The sequence below is a fragment of the Piliocolobus tephrosceles genome, chromosome 5 (assembly GCF_002776525.5).
Source record: "Piliocolobus tephrosceles isolate RC106 chromosome 5, ASM277652v3, whole genome shotgun sequence".
NCBI lineage: Eukaryota > Metazoa > Chordata > Mammalia > Primates > Cercopithecidae > Piliocolobus > Piliocolobus tephrosceles.
This window is the reverse complement of record NC_045438.1, coordinates 27,279,016-27,299,700: the sequence shown is the minus strand read 5'-3', so window position 1 is coordinate 27,299,700 and position 20,685 is coordinate 27,279,016. Positions and strand designations below refer to the sequence as shown.

At 39.5% G+C, this 20,685-nt stretch overlaps 1 protein-coding gene across 7 annotated transcripts in view; it reads left to right on the top strand.

Moving 5' to 3' along the window:
* The first annotated feature begins 3,470 nt into the window (after positions 1–3,470).
* Positions 3,471–20,685, top strand: part of PTPRK (protein tyrosine phosphatase receptor type K) — a 555,246-nt gene continuing 538,031 nt past the window's right edge. For 4 of the 7 annotated variants that reach the window (XM_023230677.2, XM_023230675.2, XM_023230673.2 and 1 more), the window contains exon 1: positions 3,493–3,824. In XM_023230677.2, coding sequence (XP_023086445.1) covers positions 3,728–3,824 — 97 coding nt within the window. In that variant the 5' untranslated portion in view covers positions 3,493–3,727. Of the gene's footprint in view, positions 3,825–20,685 lie in introns of all 7 variants that reach the window. The other 3 variants (XM_023230676.2, XM_023230680.2, XM_023230674.2) reach the window with 3 other exon arrangements.

The following is a 20,685-nucleotide window of genomic DNA, read 5'->3' as shown; positions in this document are numbered from 1 at the left end:
ACAAGAATATATATATATATATTTATATGTATATATCATTCAATCCTCTAAAAACATTATTACTTCATTTTCACATGAAGGAAATTAAGACACAGTGGTACTAAATGTTGTTTAAGGCAATGTTCCAAAATTCTGTTCCCTGGAGCCCTGGTCCTGAGACCTACTCCTCTATTAAAGGGTTCTGTGGTCCAAAACTGAGAAACAATGCATGTTTTTCCTTCTCCAATAGACTTATAGTGCACAATAACATATTGGAAACTATGGGAAAGATCCTACAATAAAGAAGCTTGCTATATTGAAGAAATCTGTTAAACTTTGCTCAGTCCAGAGTTCTCCATGCTAATTTAATCTTGAGGCTGTATTTTTGAATTATACTTATTTAAATCTGATAGAACTGGGATTCTTCAGAAAACACTTGCCAAATGCAGATCTAAGGTTATGATTGGAGTTAGTGTATGGTAGATCTGCAGTCAGAACACAAAGCTGTCCTCTTTCAAAAGGAATACTGTAGCCATATGCCAAAACAGTAAGAAAATAGAGAAGAGCTGCCATAAAATTTTCGTATACTACATCTATTGCTAATTATATTAATATTATGTTTTGAAATTTTTTCAGCATTCTTTTTTCTTGGTCATAGTACACAGACTTTTGTATTCTGCTTTTGTTTATTGTTGTAAAATATACATAGCATAAACTTTATCATTTTGCCAATTTTTGAGTATATAGTTTGGTGGCATTGAGCCCATTCACGTTGTTAGGCAACCATTACCACCATCCCTCTCCAGAACTTTTTTATCTTTCTAAACTGAAACTGTAATGTCTTCTGATGATTTTACCAAACATTTGATCATAATCATTTTTCCATCTTGCAATTTACCCTTTTGTCATAACTTTCATTTCTAGTGGCTATGAGATATTCTACTATATAATGCTTATTAATCTGTCTATTGTAGAATATTTATATTCTCCACTTTTTTGTAAACGATAAAGATCTTACTGTAAATAACGTTTTTCATATTTTGGATTATTTACTTGCAATAGCTTCTAGATGAAAGAATATGAAGATTTTAGTGATTTTTAATGCAGGCTGACTTTTTTTCAAAAGTTTAACCAAATTTATACTTCTATTGATTCATGTATTCATTTATTCTTTCAAATAAACAAAAATCTACTGATTCCTAATATTTGCCAAGCACTTAGCTATGTAGAAGACTCACAAGGTTTCTACTCAAGCGATTTCAATCCATACTGGTCAGCATTAGTTATGCACAAAAGGAATAATGTACTCACCTAAAAGTTTTATTGCATTCTTTTGATTTTTAGTGAGAAAGCGTCTGTGTTGGTTTGCCGATTTCTTTTGAGAATTTCCTTTCTTCTCTTTGCATTGCCTCCCCCACTTCTCACTTAAGTATGTGTCTTTGGGTAAGTCTACTTAATCTATAACCTGTTTCCTTATTTGTTAAATGGGAATAATAATTGTACCAAAGTCTTCAGAATTTTTGTCTGAACTAACGAAACACTGAAAATCTTGATGTCTCAATGTGACACTGTATATTCTAAGACTAGAGCCTAGAACATTTGAAGAACTTTCTAAACATTGCCTGCTATTATTATTACTTCCATGATAGAGAAAGTAATAAAGTTTCATGAAATGAATCTTCTATCAGCTGTCCCCCAAAATGGGCAAGGTAAGAATTGTGTGTACTTTGTCCTGGCACTGTGTGAAAATCGTTAAAGAAGTTTTTTGTTTGTGTGTTTAAACAAACAAATTACCACGTCATGAACTTCTTTTACATTTCTTACAAGAGTAGAACAGATGAATTAGTATATAGACGGTAGGATTTTGTTTGTTTTTACTGGGAAAAATTGCTGCTAAATTTTAGGAAGTTCTATTGTCCTCAAAAAGAAAAATATGTCCCTCAGTTTTTTGTTACCTGGGATCTAGGAATGTTCTCTAATTAAAGAAATGGAATGGTGATGGTGTGCTGAAAGGTATAGGTTAATGAGTTAAAAAAAAAAATCTACATTGTGCCCTAAGGAAGGATGAACTTAACTATGTTGAACTCAATTGACAAGTGTTGGGCTAGTCAGTGTGCTAATGAGCAAGCTACTACTCTCACAGAATTTTTAAAAGTCTCTTCTGCCTGATATATATGTGTGTATAATATGTATATATATGTCTATATTTGTGTGTATATTTATTATGTTTTTATTTCCACAGGCTCTGTCATAAGTCTGCTCATTAATAACATATATTTGATTAAAAGAATATGGGGCTTGGTAAATTATGTGAAGGTTATATTAAAATGAATTTCACATTGTCTTGATTTACAGGGGCTAAGATGTCTGAGAAACTGACAGATGTCAATCAACAGACTATTGTTTTAGCAATTGTACATAACACATAAGAATTCTGAATCAAAGTTATGTTATTCAATTGTGACCATACCTATTTTTTGGGGATAGTTTACCAAAATGAATAACGTATGTACCATACAGTCTTACCATAGAAAGTAAGGCAGGGTGGCATATGGCGAAACCACTTCAAGCTGCTGAAGTAGTTAACTGTGAAATATTTTACTGTCATAATATAGCATTATTTTCTGCCAGATGAATCATTTCAAAGAAGCTGTTTTCATGGTCAGTGTAAAAGTCCTTTTGTTAAATACTTATGCCTTAACTAGCTACTAGATATAAATACACACACACATACACACACACACACACACCCTTTCCAACCCCACCAGACCTAGGTGCAGGGAAGGGATAATAAGCTCTGATGCAGTTCTTAGGTGAGAAGTGGAAAGGGGCCGGAAGGTTTCAGAACAACAAGCAAAGTCAGTGAAGCAGAGTAAATCCAAATACTTGGCAAAGGACAAACCAGAAAGGAGACACGCCAGCTGTTCACGCTGGAAAGTTACCGATTGTTTATTCTGGTTCAAGTTTTTTTTATTCTATGAATAAGGGACAAGTTTTCGATGGGGGTGGGGTGTCTTACTCTTTATTACAAGAATAAGGAAAGGGGAGTTTTCAAGGCGGGCGGGTGTTTCCTCAGGGCACTTCCACACTCCCCTTTCTATCGGCAACCGCTCGGGGGGACCTCCACCTTGGGGGCGGAACCCCAGGACGCCTCTCCTCGGACGGCAGGGGTTTCTCTGCGCGCGTCGTCGGTCGTCTGGCCGCACGGCTTACCGAACTCTCGCCTCTCAAACTCTGATTTCTGGAACACGGCAGCGAGCTGCGCCGGGTCCCCTTTCCCGCCCGCACACCCCCCTCCCCGGGAGCGGCGGCTGGCGGCGGGGCCCAGGCAGCGAACAAAGGCGGCGCGGGGCGCGGGGCGCGCGGCCGGCGCTGGCGCGCGTCTCTCCGGCAGGAGGCGGCGGCGGCGCCGCGCCCGAGCCCGCATTCCTTAGAAGCGCCCGGAGCCCGCGGGGCGACGTCACCCCCGGCTCCGCCCCCGTCCCTCCCCGAGCAAAGTAACTCTTGACTAACAGGAGCAGCCTCCGCCGAGCATGGAGAGCTGCCGCCGGGGCCGGCCGGCGACGCTGGCGACGCTTTCGCCCCAGAGGTAGTTTGGCGACCGCGAAGAAGGAAAAAGTGCGGGCGGGCGGCTGTCCTCTCCCGGTCCTCAGCCCGCGAGGCCCAGCCCGCGCCTCCGTCGTGGATTTCGCGGCGATCCCTCCGGCAGCTCTTTGCAAAGCTGCTTGAAACTTCTCCCAAACTCGGCATGGATACGGCGGCGGCGGCGCTGCCTGCTTTTGTGGCGCTCTTGTTCCTCTCCCTTTGGCCTCTCCTGGGGTCGGCCCACGGCCAGTTCTCAGCAGGTGAGTGGCCGGGGGGCGTCCCCGACTAACGCCCGGAGTCCTGGGCTCACGAGGAGTGAGCCAGGTCCCCGCCAGGACTGGGGACAAGGATCGTGGGGAGCTCTCGCGGTCCGTCGGGGGTGGGGCATACAGGGTACAAGGAGGGCTGTCCCCAGAGTTCGTGCCAGGTGGGACGTGGGGCACCCATTGTTCCTCTCCGAAGCTCGCTCGGGGCGCACGCTGGCACGGTCGAGCCGGAGATTGTGGGGACCTGCTGGCTTCGGCATCTCGCGTGGCCTGCGCCGGGCTAGTAGGGAAGAGAGAAAGAAAAAGTAGTTACGACTCCGGTGACGGCGCTCTGTTGCTTGTGGTGCGGGCTTGTTGCTGTCTGCCACTTGGGTGTTTAAACAAATTCCCCGGGAAGCCATTGTCAGAAATGTGGAGATTCGAAGGGACTGACCTCGGCGCGCTTTGCCAGGTGCTTTTTGTCCCGGGAATAACCTCCCCTGACTATTGTCTAACTACTTCCCCGTCCCTCCCCGAGTCCCATTTCTCCTCCCCCAGCGCTGGGTTGCTCCTGGGCTTGCCCTGTGCCCTTGGGCACTGCCTGGAGCATGTTCTGTGTGTGTGTCGGCGGAGCCCTGTAAGATGTGTTGAAATGCGGTTCTAAGGACCCACTCCGAACGTTCATGGGGATCGAGGTCTGGGCGCCCGGCGGAGGGAGCCTGACTCGCGCCTGGGAGCCCGCTCCTCGGGCAAAACCACCGCCAGGCTGGCCCCGCGCCCCCCGGATCCGGCCTGGGGCTGGAAGCGGACTGTAAATGACTGCCTTCCGCCGGGGGAACCCAAAAGGAGACATGTGGAGCGTCTCGCAGTAGCCCTGGGCGTTCTCGGTCAAGCGGCTCAAAGAAGTACGTGAACCCCGGCTTTCCCGGTCCCGCCCTCTGTTCCCCTCCAGTTTTGTTATCCTTCATGTCGGTTGGTTGCTTCTTTCGTTCTCTCCTCTGGGTGCTCTGAAGTTTCACCAGGTGGACGCTGGGGAGCGGGCTCCCAAGCACTTGTCTACCTCCCGCCTGTCCTGACAACTTTTCTGGCCAACCTACCCAGCTTAGCTTCGCTGGTGAGCGCATCCGCTGCTGGGGTTCGCGGTGCAGATGGAGACGAAGAGATGGCCAGAGGGTGATGGAGAAGACGGGAAAAGCGACAGCCGCGCTCCGGGCTGAAGCCGCAGGACGCAAAGAACTTACTTAGTACCTGACAGTTTCTCACGTTGTTGTGGCTGCCCTGTTTCCTGTAAATAAACTCAAATTGTTGTTTTCTGGAGTAATCGTTTATTTTCCCTTCCATTGCCCTCTTATCCCCGCCCCCGTTAGAACTCTGTAAAGGGAGTTAAACAACAGATCCAGGTGGCAGCATGTGTCGTACATTCAGGCAGAGATTATGAAATGGCAGCATGCAGAGGAAAAGCCCTGTATATAGGTGATGTACGCAGAGGGTAACAGCTCTGTGCAAAGAATGATCCGATGATTTAATTGAATTCTTTCTGGAGTAAGCATTACTGCATGCATCTCTGACATATAATGCCCGTTAGTATTGAAACCGTGCTTGATGTAACTCATTATATTCAGGCAAGTTGGAGTGAGTATTGATTTCTGAACAGTGTTTGTCACTGCACCAAGAGCCTACGCTTGAAAAGGCTTGTAGTTTGTTAATTGAAAGTTTGAACTCTACCAGTTGCATGATTAAACTTACATGTATTCAAGAGTTGCAACTATTAATGTCGCCACAGCTGATGGATATATTTTCAGCAGTAAAGAAACTTTTCTTTTTCTCTTTTTAGATGTTATTTACCCTTTAATTAACAAGTAAATATTACGTTTCCTCCAGCTGAATGTGCAAATGAGCTTTTTTGATACCTGGAGTTTAGAATGTACAATAAACAATTGTGTTCTTAGATATCTAGTTCTAAGTACTTTAACTAAATATGCCTGGCTTTTCTTTAGTGACAAGCATAACATTTGATATTATGTTGTATATTTAATTAATATAATGTGCATTCGTGAAAAGTACAGTAATCACACGATTGCATCTCAAGATTTTGCCCGTTAGGAATGTATGCCCAGAAATGAATGTCTTTTAAAGTCAGATTGTGGATTTGCCTTTCTTCACAAATTATAAGTTTGTTTTATTAATACTTCCTTTTTTCTGGCTATCATAAATCATCTGATTTTTTTGTCATAAAATTCTATGGCAGTCAGATTTGTTGCAGACATAGATTAGAGATGTATTAGAGATTGGAGGTGTATTCTATTTTTCTGTTTTTTCTTATATGTTTCTTTAAATAGTGAACTTTTATTCCTTTTGAGAAATTTAAATAAACACACTTTAAAAGTTCAGGACAAATTCATGTTGAGAATTTAAAAATATCTTAAGTATGTCTTTCAAATAATATTCATTGAGATCAGTTTACTTTCTGATATCATGTGGTCCCTAATGTAGTAAGCTTCAAAATCAGATTTTGAAAGGCTGAGCATTGAAAATATATGACATGTGTCATATACTTACTCGGTTTTCTTTGTTTAAACCAAAAATGCAAGAGTGTTTTCATTATTGTGACTTTTTTCTTAGCTTTTACAGTTAAAGTGTAAAACTGCTGCACTGTGAGCCTCTTTAAAACCAGAACTTTCTGTAAATCTCAACTCATATATTCTTTCAGTTTCATCTCTCACTTAAAATGACCCCCATGTCATATCTGAGGAAACCGAGGCATAGAAGAATAAAGAAGTATTAAAGTTTATTCACTGGGTTGTATAGCTATGATATCTTGATATCATAATATAAGAAAGTTTTCTGTAGGACTTAGATGACTGACGAAACCAGATGCAGGTAAGGTGATTTGGAAACTCAGCTTTCTCATCTGTAAAATGGGGATAATAATACCCGACTTGACCTTTCCACATGGTTTTTATAATTAAATGAAGTAATTTATGGGAACTAGCACTGTAAATCGCAAAGCATTGTGCAGCTATCTGGGGTGTAATCATCATTAAGTGCCTTAGTTTTGGCTTTTTACTGCTTCCAAATTCTCTCTCCAGTAAGTGCAGGCTGTTCAGGATTTGTGTGTGTGTGTGTGTGTGTGCACATCTGTGTGTTTTCACTCAGCCATTCATTCATTTTAATTGTTGTTAAACATAGTTATTGTTAAACATAAACATACTAGATTGGCCAGACCATAATTTTGTCAGCACAATGATCAATTATCCTTAATTTTTAAAAAATTTACCTTGTATAAATCCTTACTTGAGTTAGACCCGTGGAAGAGTCACTATTAACATTCCTAGTGTTTCTAACTACAGAAAAAAAATTATTTTTAGTCAATTTCTTTAGCTGTTTGTTTAACTGTTGGTTCAGCTTTTCAACTCTGTGTTGAGAATAATATGTAGCTTTTTAGATGCAGTCTTATCAACGACCTAGAGAGGGACCATTGTCTCTCTTGTATGATAGGAGCCTGGAAATACAGCTCGAGATCCTGCTTTGTCTATAGCTCCTGACGTGTCACCCTGTTGATGTGCACTCACCTGATCCTTAGTACCCTGTAACTCATCTAAGCAGCACCTGAGCAATAGCTGACTCCTTGTTGTCTCTTTATGTGAAATTAATTTCTCTTACACTTTTTACCTGCTTGGAAGGTGTATTGGAGCCAGCTTGCTTTAAGGTTTGCCTGTTAGTTTTTTTTGGTTTTGATTGGCTAAATATCCCTCTGTCCTTCAATTCATTAAAACTCCACATTCTAATCACTAGCAATCATATGTAGCTGGACATTTCCAGAACTGTTTTTTCTCTCTCTAGTCCCCTTGTATCTGACTGTTGATTTTCCTAGATCGCGAGATGTAGTTTTGTGTCTGGCCTACCCAGATGGAAAGAGGCGAGTCTGGCTGCTGTTTGGACATTGGCATGTGTACTGCTGACAGCTCTCTCTTTGTGTTCATAAATGTGAATTTGAAAAATAAATCAACCCCTCTGTCTCTCTCCCCCCTTCCACACTCCCTCCTACTCTTCTCTAGCAAAAACAGAGCCCCACATACATATACACAAGATCACAGCCCTTTTGGTTTTGCCAAATATATTTTAGTGCTGTACATGTCCTTAAGAACTGGAAATATGACTCATCCACTAACCAAAGCTAATGCCAGCATTCCCACCAACTCTCATATTTCTAGCATTGATGGTTTGTTACAGGTTTTTCTGGCTTTTAAAGGAATATTTAATTCATGTGATATGATTCCATATAGAAAAAGTGTGTTGGCTACTAATATTTTTAAAGTGTAGTGTACCAGGTCTACTCAAGCTGGTATTAAAAACAGTGTAAATCATGCTAAATAGGGATCTATGCTGCTCCCATTTCCCCTACTTGCTTTTCATGGAGGGCAGGAAGAGAGATACTGGAAGATTGAGAGCAGGAAGCATCAAGAGACTTTACAGATTGTTCTTAAAGACAAAACAAAGAACACAGGGATTCTGTGTGTGTGCACGTGTGTGTGTGTGTATGTGTCTTTGATCTTTTACTTAATTTTTAGAAGAGGAAAAAAAGTCCTATTTTTGGCTTGTTTGTTGAAATCAGCCTTTGCCTTTGCCCAAACGCATTTATTTCTAGTTCTGTCAATGTAAAAATTTCCCTCTGTGTATTCTTCTCAGTCTTTATGCTTTGATCATAGGTGTCTGGTCTGTGTTCCTTTATCAAATGGTGTTTCCTTTTACCTAAAAAGATGTAATTGCTTTTGAACATGACTTGTTTTTTTAATCAAAACTCATGCTGTTTGTCATAGTACTAAAAAAAAAGTACAAGACACCAATTCATGATAGGTCTTAAAATAGTATTTGATAACAAAGTATGTGAATAATACATTAATCAGGCTAATTTTTATTTCAATTGAAGCAAAAAGCAAATGTGCGTATCCATGAACTAATCTTTTAATGTCACAGAACGTTCATTTGTTGCTGTCTCTGAAAGTCTTTGAGTTCCCTTTTATAAATAGGGCTAGACAATTTCAGAACCATATTGCTTGATATTTTGAGATAAGTGAGATGAGTTACATACAACTATGCTTTGGAAAACTTAAAAAATGTTATGATGTTTGACGTCATTGTGAACTCTGAATAGTCTATAAACTTCACACTCCACATTAGTGCAAATGTGTTTTGTGAAAATACTCCGAAAGAAATGTAGTTTCACATAAAAGGTTTTTAAAGTTTCATGAAGATTCTGTTGTGGGAAGTATGTTTATTTTCCTTGTTATTCTTGTGGGAATTCTTTTGATCTGTATTTAATATTTTAATAATGAAAACTAAGTGTATGTGATTTGAAAACTTAGTTTTGTGAGTTTTTTTTAGATTGTTGAGGTTCTGGAAAACACTGGGCCTGGGATCTAAGGATCACATAGATCCTCTCGTGGAACATTGCCATTTCCCCACTTAACTCTGGTTGAATTTTTTGGCATTCTCCTTTGTGTGTTGATAATCCATAAAAATTACACGTGGCTTATTTTGTCACTTAACAGTTGTTTTAGAATCAAATTAAGTTGTCCTAAATGAATAATCCGTGTTTCCACTTAATATGATTATTGAGCGCCGATAATGAAAATGATGATACAGGGCAGTGCTGGCTGAATCCTCCAACAGGTGTCATTCTAGGAATTGTTTTAATAAGGGGAATTCAGAAACAAGGGCAAATAAAATAGTGTGTAGTGGAGTTATTGTTTGTATTTATTTTGTTGGGAAATGTGAAAGATGTAAGTATGTAGTCCCGTGTGTGAATACACACACACACACACACACCTCTTAACAATGCTAGGACTTAGTTGTAGAAGCATTTAGGTTAGAAGGAAGGTAAGGGCATCTAGAGATGGTATCAAAACTCCATACTTACATTTTTGGAAAGTGTAGTGACAATAGATCATTACTTTATTTCATAGATATAGAAACAAGAGGAAAATAAGCTGTATATAATCTATACTGTTTACTATACCATACTGTTATACTTTAAGGATAAAATAATAAATCTTTCTCCAGATTGGTGTCTATTTATAGAAACCCTTCCCAGTGCAACCTGTTCCTTAACCAGCTGCTCATAGGCTGATTCTCCAAACGTTGTTCAAGGCTGCAGCTGACCAGCCACAGAAATTCCCCTAATCCTTGTTGGACAGTGGAGGTGACCTAGCAGCTGCTTAAGTGGCAGACTGGCAACAGTTCCTTGATGTGATTTTTCTTAGGTCATTCAGTAAATTCAAGAGTAGAGAGGAAGGCTTTCTAGGGTCCTCACTACCCACCCAGGGATTGATGCCTGATTGCTTCATGGTCATTGTATTCCTCGCTGCAAGGTGTCCTGGGATTTTGTGGTTCATGGACCAATATAATTAGCATCATCTGGAAACTTGTGATGATCTGTGATCATCTATCAGAGCCACCCCAGATTTACTGAATCAGAATCTGCATTTTAATTAAATCCCCAGGTGATTTGATGGAAGATTTAATTCTGAGAAATGCTGCTCTAGGACAAAGAAAGCTCAGCTTAAAAAGATTGTCACATGCACTTTACTGTAGAATTTCAAGAGGATTGCAAAAGGATTAATTATAACCTGTAATACATTTCCTTGGATTTTATATTTCTTTTTCCTTTCTTTGTCTCTTTCTTTTCTGTTCTTTTGTTTTTATGGAGATGGAGTGTCGTCCTGTCACCCAAGCTGGAGTGCAGTGGAACGATCTCGGCTCACTGCAACTTCTGCCTTCTGGGTTCAAGAGATTCTCCTGCCACAGTCTTCCAAGTAGCTGAGATTACAGGTGTGCCACCATGCCCAGCTAACTTTTGTAGTTTTAGTAGAGATAGGGTTTTACCATGTTGCTCAGACTGGTCATGAACTCCTGAGCTGAAGTGATATTCCTATTTCAGCCTTCCAAAGTGCTGGGATTACCAGCACTTTGGAAGGTGTGAACCACCTAGGTGTGAACCACTATGCCCGGCCCCCGGAGTTATATTTCTGATCAATATTTGCTTGAGTATTATTTAGCATTCCAGACACATCAAAACAACAGTACTATAGAAGATTTTTAAAAGAATGCTCAGACGATTTTGAAAAAAAATTTTCATAAGAGACTAAAAATAAGACTAGTTTTGGTTATGAATATTTTGTATAAGAATATTTAAAGATAAGCATACTCTTTAAGGAACCAAACATGCTATATGCAAATCATTTTTAGCATAATGTTATGTTGATATAGGAAATACTATTCCCTCTGATATTACTAGTAACAGTCTCTTGCTTTATAATTCTCTTTTTCATCTAAGTGTAATTTAAGATCTTTGTAATAAGGAGCTCATTTATAGGACAGTCAAATTTAATGAATGGGAGTTAGTAGGTAGAATGCATTAAATATAACTGGTGTTCTTTTTATTATCTTTTGTGCTCATATTTAAGAACAAATTCTTGTCAGTTTTCTCAAGAGAAAAATTATGATGTAATAGACAGTGTACACTATTCATGTCAAAACACAATTTTACTTGCATTTTATAGCTTGCTTTAGCATTCTTTTAGGAAATGAATTTTCCCAGAAGACCTAATTGCCTTCTTATTAATGAGCCTGTAAGTGTTTTTTGTTATCCATTTACTATTCTAAATGTGTCTACTTGTGCTAGCTGTTTCAACAGTGATGTCTCTGATTAAATCACAACTGCTATTTTTTTTTTCCATTCACTAGTGATTCAGAAAATACTAGCATAATGACATGGTTATGGCAGAGACTAATAAAAAACAAAAAGTAAAAATTAATATTCACCCATTATGGTTGGCTGTATCATGAGATCAGAAGCTGGAGTTTGGGATAATAGCAACATTCTGTACATTTTTGATACTGTAAATAAAAGTCTGCCTGACCTATATTGTCTTAAATATAAAATATATAATTTATTGAATTAATTAACTGTAAATCAGTATGATTTCCGTATGTACTTAATTTAGACACTGACGTTTAAAGAAAGAGGTTTAATAGGAGACTGATCACTGTTAGAGGAGAAGTAGTGATGGAGAAACTCTGAGAGAGCACTTTCATATATCTTCAAGAGTTTTACGGTTACTTTTTCTAATTTTACTCCAAATTCTAGAACTTGTCTTTTTTACTAGTCCTGCTTTTATTCTTATGAGCAATAATTAGGTTCCTTTCTTTTTTTACATGTTGGAGAAGAGCGCTTTTCCCAAAGCAATTGCAAAAATAACAATATGAGCTGCCATTTACTGAGAGCCCATGACCTGCTAGGGCCTGTGATCAGTGTTTTACATAATTTTAAATCCTCACAATATCCTTTAAGATGAGGATCATCTCCATTTTACAAACTAAGGCCTAGAGGGGTTAAGTAATAACTTGTCCCAAGTGGCTATGTGAGTCACTGGTAGAGTCATGATTCGTTAATGAATGTACACAAATGTTAAAAGATTAGACATTTCTTTGGTTGCATCTTGGCAGAAAATGTAACCCAGACTGGTTGCAACAAAAGGTGAATTTATTTCTCTCTCCTAACTACAATTCAGGTGGAGCTTGATTTAGAAGTTGACATAATTCCAGAGACATGATGTTTCTCTGCCTGTTCAGTTTAGTTCTAGGGTATTCCAGGAGCTTTTTAGGCTTCATACAGAGGCATGATGGCTGTGGCAGCTCCCACCCGACAAGATCCCAGGTTCAAGTCCCTTAAGGAAATGTGAATTATCTGCTGCCTGCAACTGATAAGGCTCTAAGGTTTACAGTGATTGAATCCAGTAGATCATGTATCCAACCATTTAATCTAAGGCTCTGACTGAGGGGAAGTTAGTGGTTGATTGGCTTAGCCCAGGGTTTATAAACTTTCTGATGGGGAAGAAAGAAGGTAGGAGATGATGGGGAAGAGACAATGGGATCAGATGGTTCCCTGTTGTGGACTACTAGTTGATCTCTAAGTGGGAAAGGGTGGAAGAGAAAGAGAGGAAAGAGGCAATTTGTGTCTGGCAGGCTTGTATACATTTACAGATCACCTGTTTTTAATCTGAGAGTATTTGTTGGCTTTCCTTTTAAGGACTACTTTAAAGCATGAATTTATATTATTTCTGTTATTTTATTTTCCTTGCCTCAGTATTGAATTAGTCTAACATTAAAAATTCATAGAATTTGGTGTTAAAAAAGACGTTAGAAATTAATGACCCCTTCATTTGACATAACTTGCCCAAAGTCACACAGGTAGGAAGAACTTGAGCTCAAATTAAAGATTTTAATGTATAGGTTAGTGTTCTTACTGTATGTGTGTGTGTGTGTGTGTGTGTGTATATATATCATATACCAATGTATTCTCTCTATCTCTCTCTCTATATATATAATTTTCCTTAAGAGTAATCTATGTAGATAATTCTCATTTAAGATTAAAAAATTTTGATTTGTATTCCAAATTTCTGAAACAGTATTTCCAAATATAAACCCGACTTAATGATTGGATTTGAATAGTAATTGAATCCAATTGAATAGTAATTGAATATAAGGTGATAATATGTCTGTGAATGCAGGAGACCATCTTGGATAACTGCTTGGTTTTCAGATATCCTGATAGAATTTATATATATATGCATGTATAGGTGTTTGCATGTATGCATTTATTTATTTTTAATAGAAAGCAAAGGGTAAAGTAAGCTATGGTCAATGATATTGACACAGACAAAACCTACTAACTCTACTATTTTTGAAAAGCTCAAGAGATGATGGTGATTTTATTTTTAATTTTGATCTTCTAACCTCTGCTGCCTCACTTTATTATGTATATTTGAGCAACATGGGATATTAGGAAGAGTTGCTATAAGAAATATCTTGAGGTACTTAGTAATGAATAAAATACAGAGAAGTAGCAGCTGTTTGCCTTGCTACCTCCTCTCCTAATGAGAGTTTTACCCAGGCTGTTTTAGTCACATGTTAGTGCTAGTGGATTTGACTGAGGACCATGGCTGTGCCAGTTGAGGCCAGGGGATAGTCCCCAGGCACGTTAAAGGTCTGTAATGGCCCTTCAATGGCCAGGGCAGTTGGCCTGACACATAGGGGTGAAGGCAGTGGTTGAGAAGGAAGGTTTACTGACTTCATCATGCTTCTCTCTGTCACTGGAGGCTTGTTTTCATACACTTTTGTCTATTATCATAGATAACTTATTATAATAACTTATGACTCTTTTTCTGTCTTATTTATGTCCTTATGTGATGACTGTCAGTACTAAATGATGAAGTTTGTAATAATTTGCCCTAACCACCTGGTCAGTTGGAGCAGATTGCTATCTAGTGTTGACTCGTTATGCCCCTTTATCTAAACCAGCACTTAAATGCTCAGGAAATATATGAATGAGGTGAAGGAGCTGGCAGCAACCTACTTCAGAGCCAAAGCCTTTGGAGATCTATGCAGGAGGCTGTTGAATGCCCAGAGCATTGGCCTTGCTACAGGATGACTTGTGTTCCAGTCTTAAGCTCTGTCACTTTCTGAGATTTGGGAGCAGTCCTTTCTGCTTGATCCTCATTTCTTTACCACCAAAATGAGAATATTACAATGAAGAATGACTTTAATGTCTTGTCTAGTCTACTGAACCAGACCCTTTTAAGGTGAAAATGAATAATATATGTGAAAGTAGTTTTATATTTGTAAACTACCATAAAAATGTAAATTTTGTTAGGAATAGAAACTTTGACGATAAGGAAAGTATTGCTGAAGGCACAAAAAGTGTATATGCTGAAGAATGGAAATGAAAACAATAAATACTTCATATATTTGCATGTTTAAGTGATACAGTGCCTCTCAGTGTTGGGGAAGGTGGTATAATAAAGAAGAGTGAGCATGGTTCTTGTGAATAATGGGTGATTCTGCAATCATGTATCAAAAAGTGCAGTCTCCCCCCCAACTTTTTTCACATATATGTACTTCCTATGTATGTATAAATAAACTTTAATGCTACCAAGTAGTTCGGTAGCCCTCCCATATCTCTGGGGGATATATTCCAAGGTGACCAGTAGATATCTGAAACTCATATAGAGCCCACCCTTATATATACTATACTATGTTGTTTCAATTGACAGTGGAAATGGCTACTGAGTGACTAACAGGCAAGTGGCCTGTACAATAGGGACACACTAGACAAAGGGATGCTTCATGTCCCGGGTAGGATGGAGTGAGACAGCATGTGATTTCGTCACGCTACTCAGAATGGTGTGTAATTTAAAAGTTATTTATGTCTGAAATTTTTTTGTGTTCTTTAGACGGAGTTTCGCTCTTATTGCTCAGGCTGGAGTGCAGTGGCATGATCTTGGCTCACTGCAACCTCTGCCTCCCGAGTTTAAGCGATTCTCCTGCCTTAGCCTCCCAAGTAGCTGGGATTACAGGCACCCACCTTCACCATTCCTGGCTAATTTTTGTGTTTTTAGTAGAGAAGGGGTTTTGCCATGTTGGCCAGGCTGATCTTGAACTCCTGACCTAAGGTGACCCGCCCACCTCAGCCTCCCAAAGTGCTGGGATTACAGGTGTGAACCACAGAGCCCTGCCTGAAATTTTTCATTTAATATTTTTAGACCACATTTGACCAAGGGCAGCTGAAACCACAGAAAGTGAAACTTTGGGTAAGGGGGTCTACTGTATTTGTATTTCCTCCAGATATTCAATATAGATTATGTGGTTATAAAATAAGTTGTTAAAGAAATGTAAACATGTTTTAAGTACTTATATATATCCTATATAGAAAGCTGTGTGTATACTTTTTTCCTTTTAAAATTTTTCATGACGAGCTAGAACATGCTCTTGTCATCAGAGCTGTTCTGCACATGATTCTGATGAGGTTTATATTCTTTGATTTATTCTTTGACTTCATGCATCTTTGAACACCTTACTATGTGCCCATGCTGTGCCAGGTTTTGAGTGTGCTGGCAAGTAAGCCAACAGTAACTTGTCCCAGTGCCTGTGAAGCATTTATAATGTTAATGCCTTTTAAGGCATGGTAATATTTGCATTGCTCCCCACTTCTAGTGATTCACAAATGAAGTGTGGGGCTTTTTTGGTAACTGACCATATGTTTTGTAACTGACCATATTCCTGAGATGTGGCAAGTATCAAAGCTCTGTCTGTCTCAGTTTGCTGATTCACTTCAGAATTTGCCTAGGATAATTCCAGTCCGTCTGTAGTCTTCCCATGGTCTTGAAACTACTCAAACAAGTAAAAGCCTACCGAAAAAGAATTACAAAAACATTGCCACAATGATAGTAAAATTCCACCAAGTGGAATTTCCCGAAAGTTGAGTAATCCGAAATGTAAACAAAGTCAGGCAGAGGAGAGAGCACATTTGTTTTCTGGAGGTTTGCTGTCACTAACTCTCCCTCTGGAAGCAGGATCGGGAAGATTGGTGGACAGCCTCTTAGACTACGGTGTATGTCAGTGTGCATTTACAACCTGAACATTCACGTGCAGAATCCTTGGTTGTTTGGCTGCAGAATCCTATTTGCTCTGACCTGCAGCTGCTTATGAACTGCCTCTGTTGCCTGGACTTTGATCAGCCCTCTCTCTGCTATTGCTTCTGCAGCCCATTGCCCTGGGTAGTAGGCATCAACAAGAGAGGGAGGCCAGTGGCTGGCAGAGTCCTATCATCCAGGAATGAGGGTGGGCTATGACCATCACCTAATTGCCCTGGCACCTGCAATCCCATAAGGCACTTTTTGGTCATTCATTATGAAGGGGACAACAGTAGTTATTTAAATACATTCATGGTCTTACCAGGAAATGGGGATTTTGAACTTCAGTCTCAAAGGAGGCCCACGTGGTCTCTAGTGTGTGAATTAAGGAGAAAAAAACAATTTTGGAGAAGTGTAAATTTTTTCTAAGCCAAATTAAAATTACCAAATTACATATACCCAAGGTTCAAATATAGAAATTTAAAAAACTATTTTGTGTTAAGTCACTGATATTTTATGCCCATTTTATGTTTAAGTAAAAGAATACTTATCAAATGCTGATCTCCACACATAGTATAGAGCATAGTGTTAAAGAATGCGGACATTGGAACTTGACTGCTTGAGTGAGAATATACGTTCCAACATGTTATTACTACATGATCTGACCACTTTCCTTCAGTTTCCACATCTTCAAAATGGGAAAGTGTTCATTTCAGATAGAAGTTTTGAGAAATATTGAGTTACAGTGCTTAAATGAGTGCCTGACACACTACTAAAATTTGTCTGTTTTAGTTATTATTGTTAATGAAATTGCCAATGTTTGCAGAATATCTAATCTCACGCTGTTATCTTTTAAAATTTCTAACTACATTATCTTTTACTTTAAAATAAAACCACCAGAGAATAGATAATAGGAAGCCTGAAGTAAATCAACTCAATATGCTGATAGCAAAGACCACAAGCATCACTTTATAGAATATAATCCAGTGTTTATGAAAACAAGAGGCAAATTTATTCTTTTACTCTGTCATCTAGGCTGGAATGCAGTGGTGTGAACATAGCTCTCTGCGGCCTCAACCTCCTGGGCTCAAGCAGTCCTCTTGCCTCAGCCTTCAGAGTAGCTGGGACTGCAGGCGTGCGCCACCATACCTGGCTAATTTTTAAAAATTTTTTTGTAGAGATCAGATTCTCGCCATGTATAAAAACCTACCCAACATCTTTGGAAAATGCATTTAAAATTCTCTAGGTGGGTTGAGGGAGGTAGAAAGTTTTTGACCTACAAACAATTTCTTACCTTCTAGAACGATTTAATCTCAGATGATAAAATAATGAAAATTCTAAATTGGGAATAAGGTTAAAATAAGAATTGACCAGAAAGTGGAGGAATGAAATCTCTGCCACTCCACCCAGTGCCCATCCCAGTAAGTATTATGTCCTATCTGGGAGTAGCACTCAGATTTAGAATGAGATAATTAGAATTAATCAACAAGATAAGAGGGATCTCTTTAATGCCTAAGAATGTTGGTATATTGTTTCCCCAATGGTTATAGAATGAGGAAGGAATATCAGTATTGCTTCTGTTTGCATTTGACACATATGCTAAACAAATGCACTGGCCTTTAGAACATGTGTTTATGAATTCTATATAACATTTTTCTTTTTTTCTTTTTGAAGGTTGTCTAGCTGTTTAATTTTCCTTAGTTCAAATCTATTTGAACCCCAAGACTTTTTCAAGCTGCTGTCCTCTGAGTAAAGCCACTTAGTCCTGGCACATGGTGGAAAGGTCTGGCTAAAGTTTTGACAATTATTAGCTCATTTGCGGAATTGCTCTTTGGCCTGTCAACACAGAGGAAAACCTTTCCAAACTTTGAGAAGGATTTTATGTTTGACTCGAGCTTTAGATTTCTTTTATTTTTCCAACTTTTTAACACTATCTTTTCTAGCTTTAATTGACACAAACTTCTCTTTTCTTTGTGTAACACTTGTGCAGTCCAGATATTAGAAATCCCTGTTAACTTTCTTACCAGAGAAGCTCTTTGCACTGCAGGTTGGAATCTCACTGAGATAATGTCCTTACAATGTCCTTACAGTATTTGCAACTTTGTGTTCTGACTGGATGCTCCTACTAACCTAGGTCTTCTTTGTGATTGTGGTGGCAGCAACTGTCTTCATAAACTCATCTTCAGTTATTTTTTTATTTTGTGTATTCATTTATCTTTTTTGAGACAAAGTTTTGCTGTTGTTGCCCTGGCTGGAGTGCAATGGCATGATCTCGGTTTACTGCAATCTCCGCCTCCCAGGTTCAAGTGATTCTCCTGCCTCAGCCTCCCGAGTAGCCTCCCAAAGTTCTGGGATTGCAGGTGTGTGCCACCATGCATGGCTAATTTTGTATTTTTAGTAGAGATGGGGTTTCTTCCTGTTGGTCAGGCGGGTCTTGAGCTCCCGACCTTAAGTGATCTGCCCGCCTCGGCCTTCCAAAGTGTTGGGATTATAGGCATGAACCACCGCCCGGCTACTCATCTTCATTTAAAAATTAAATTTCTTAGACCGGGAGTGGTGGCTCATGCCTGTAATCCCAGAACCTTGGGAGGCTGAGGTGGGTGAATCATGAGGCCAGGAAATCTAGACCATCCTGGCCAACATGTTGAAACCCCGTCTCTACTAAAAGTGCAAAATTTAGTTGGGCGTGGTAGTGCACACCTGTAGTCCCAGCTACTCAGGAGGCTGAGGCAGGAGAATCGCTTGAACCCAGGAGGCAGAAGTTGCAGTAAGCCGACATTGTGCCACTGCACTCCAGCCTGGTGACAGTGAGACTCCATCTCAAAAACAATAAAAAAAAAGTAAATTTCTTCAGTTGTTATCATTTTGCTGTACTGTTTGATCAGATTCAGTCTTAATAAAGGAGCATTAACAAAACTTCACAACTTCTATGGCACATCTAAATTTAAATATGAAACAGTTCTAAAAGTAGGGATGTGTACATGCTTGTCCTGGACCCCAGAATCATGGCTCACTTATTATTTGGAAAGCAGACTGCTACATGTGTTCATCACAATAATACCTAAAGGATACTGAATCAGAAAATGAGTAACTGAGATTGGGAGATCTATATAATGAAAACACTACATAGTAGTATGCTTAAATATGATAATGTACAGGAGAAGCCATAAATTTTAACCAGTGTGATTCAGGCTCTGACTTTCAATCTATTTGTACTAGGGTATTGGACAAACCCACAGCCAGGAAAGGTGAGCGCTGAGATTGCCAGAAGAACCCAGGTGATTGCTTACTCCTTAGGCAACATTTCAAATTTTGCAAAGTACATTGTGCCCTTTCCCAGCTAATTCTTATCAGGAATACAGATCCCAGGTGAAGCCTGCTAATTGCTTTGAGGGCTGTTATTTTTACCTTTAATTTAGGTTCAGGAGTCTGTAGGGGCAATCCTTTGAATTTCTCAGTTACTTACTGTTCACTGAAGTATCCACTTGAGATCTTTCCTGGACTCCACAATTTGTTCACAATTTGGCACACCATTGGCTGAAAGTACTCTATCCTTGCTCCTTGCTCATTGACAGTTATACTACAGGCTGCTTCCAGTTGCCAACACATTTTGGAAAAGCATATAATTTTGTTAAGAGTTTTTCCTGTTGCTTTCAAATGTAGTCAAGTAAAGGGTAGGGGACAGAGAAGGGGCAAGATGTCATATCAGCATTTACCTTTCCAGAGGCTAATGCTTTGAAAGAGTAAGGGGTGTCCTTTTAGGTCAAGACTCTTATTGTTCTTGTCACCTGATTTATTGGCATTACAGTTGCATCACATGTTGTCTTTTATGTGAGCAATGACAAAAAGGATATATCTATTCTGTACACTTTTGCATTTATGACAGAATGTCAAATATAATATCCTTCAAAGCTTGTTAAAACAAGTGATATCAGTCTGAGTTGTTAATATGGTCTTGTTGGCAACACCTTATTGGGGCAGGAACCATTGATTTGTGCATTTATAGGATTGATTACTATCCCTAATAAAGTTAGTCTGGTAGGCAAAAATAGCAAGCCCTTGTCTCTACACGCACACAAAAATAATAATAACCAGGCATAGTGGTGCATGCTTGTAGTCCCAACTATTTTGGATGCTGAGGCTGGAGGATTGCTTGAGCTCAGTAGTGAAAGGCTGCAGTGAGTGATGATTGGGTACTGCACTCTAGCTTGTGCAACGGAGAAAGACATTGTCTGTAAAAAAAAAAAAAAAAAATACGGCCGGGCGCGGTGGCTCAAGCCTGTAATCCCAGCACTTTGGGAGGCCGAGATGGGCAGATCACGAGGTCAGGAGATCGAGACCAGCCTGGCTAACACGGTGAAACCCCGTCTCTACTAAAAATACAAAAAACTAGCCGGGCGAGG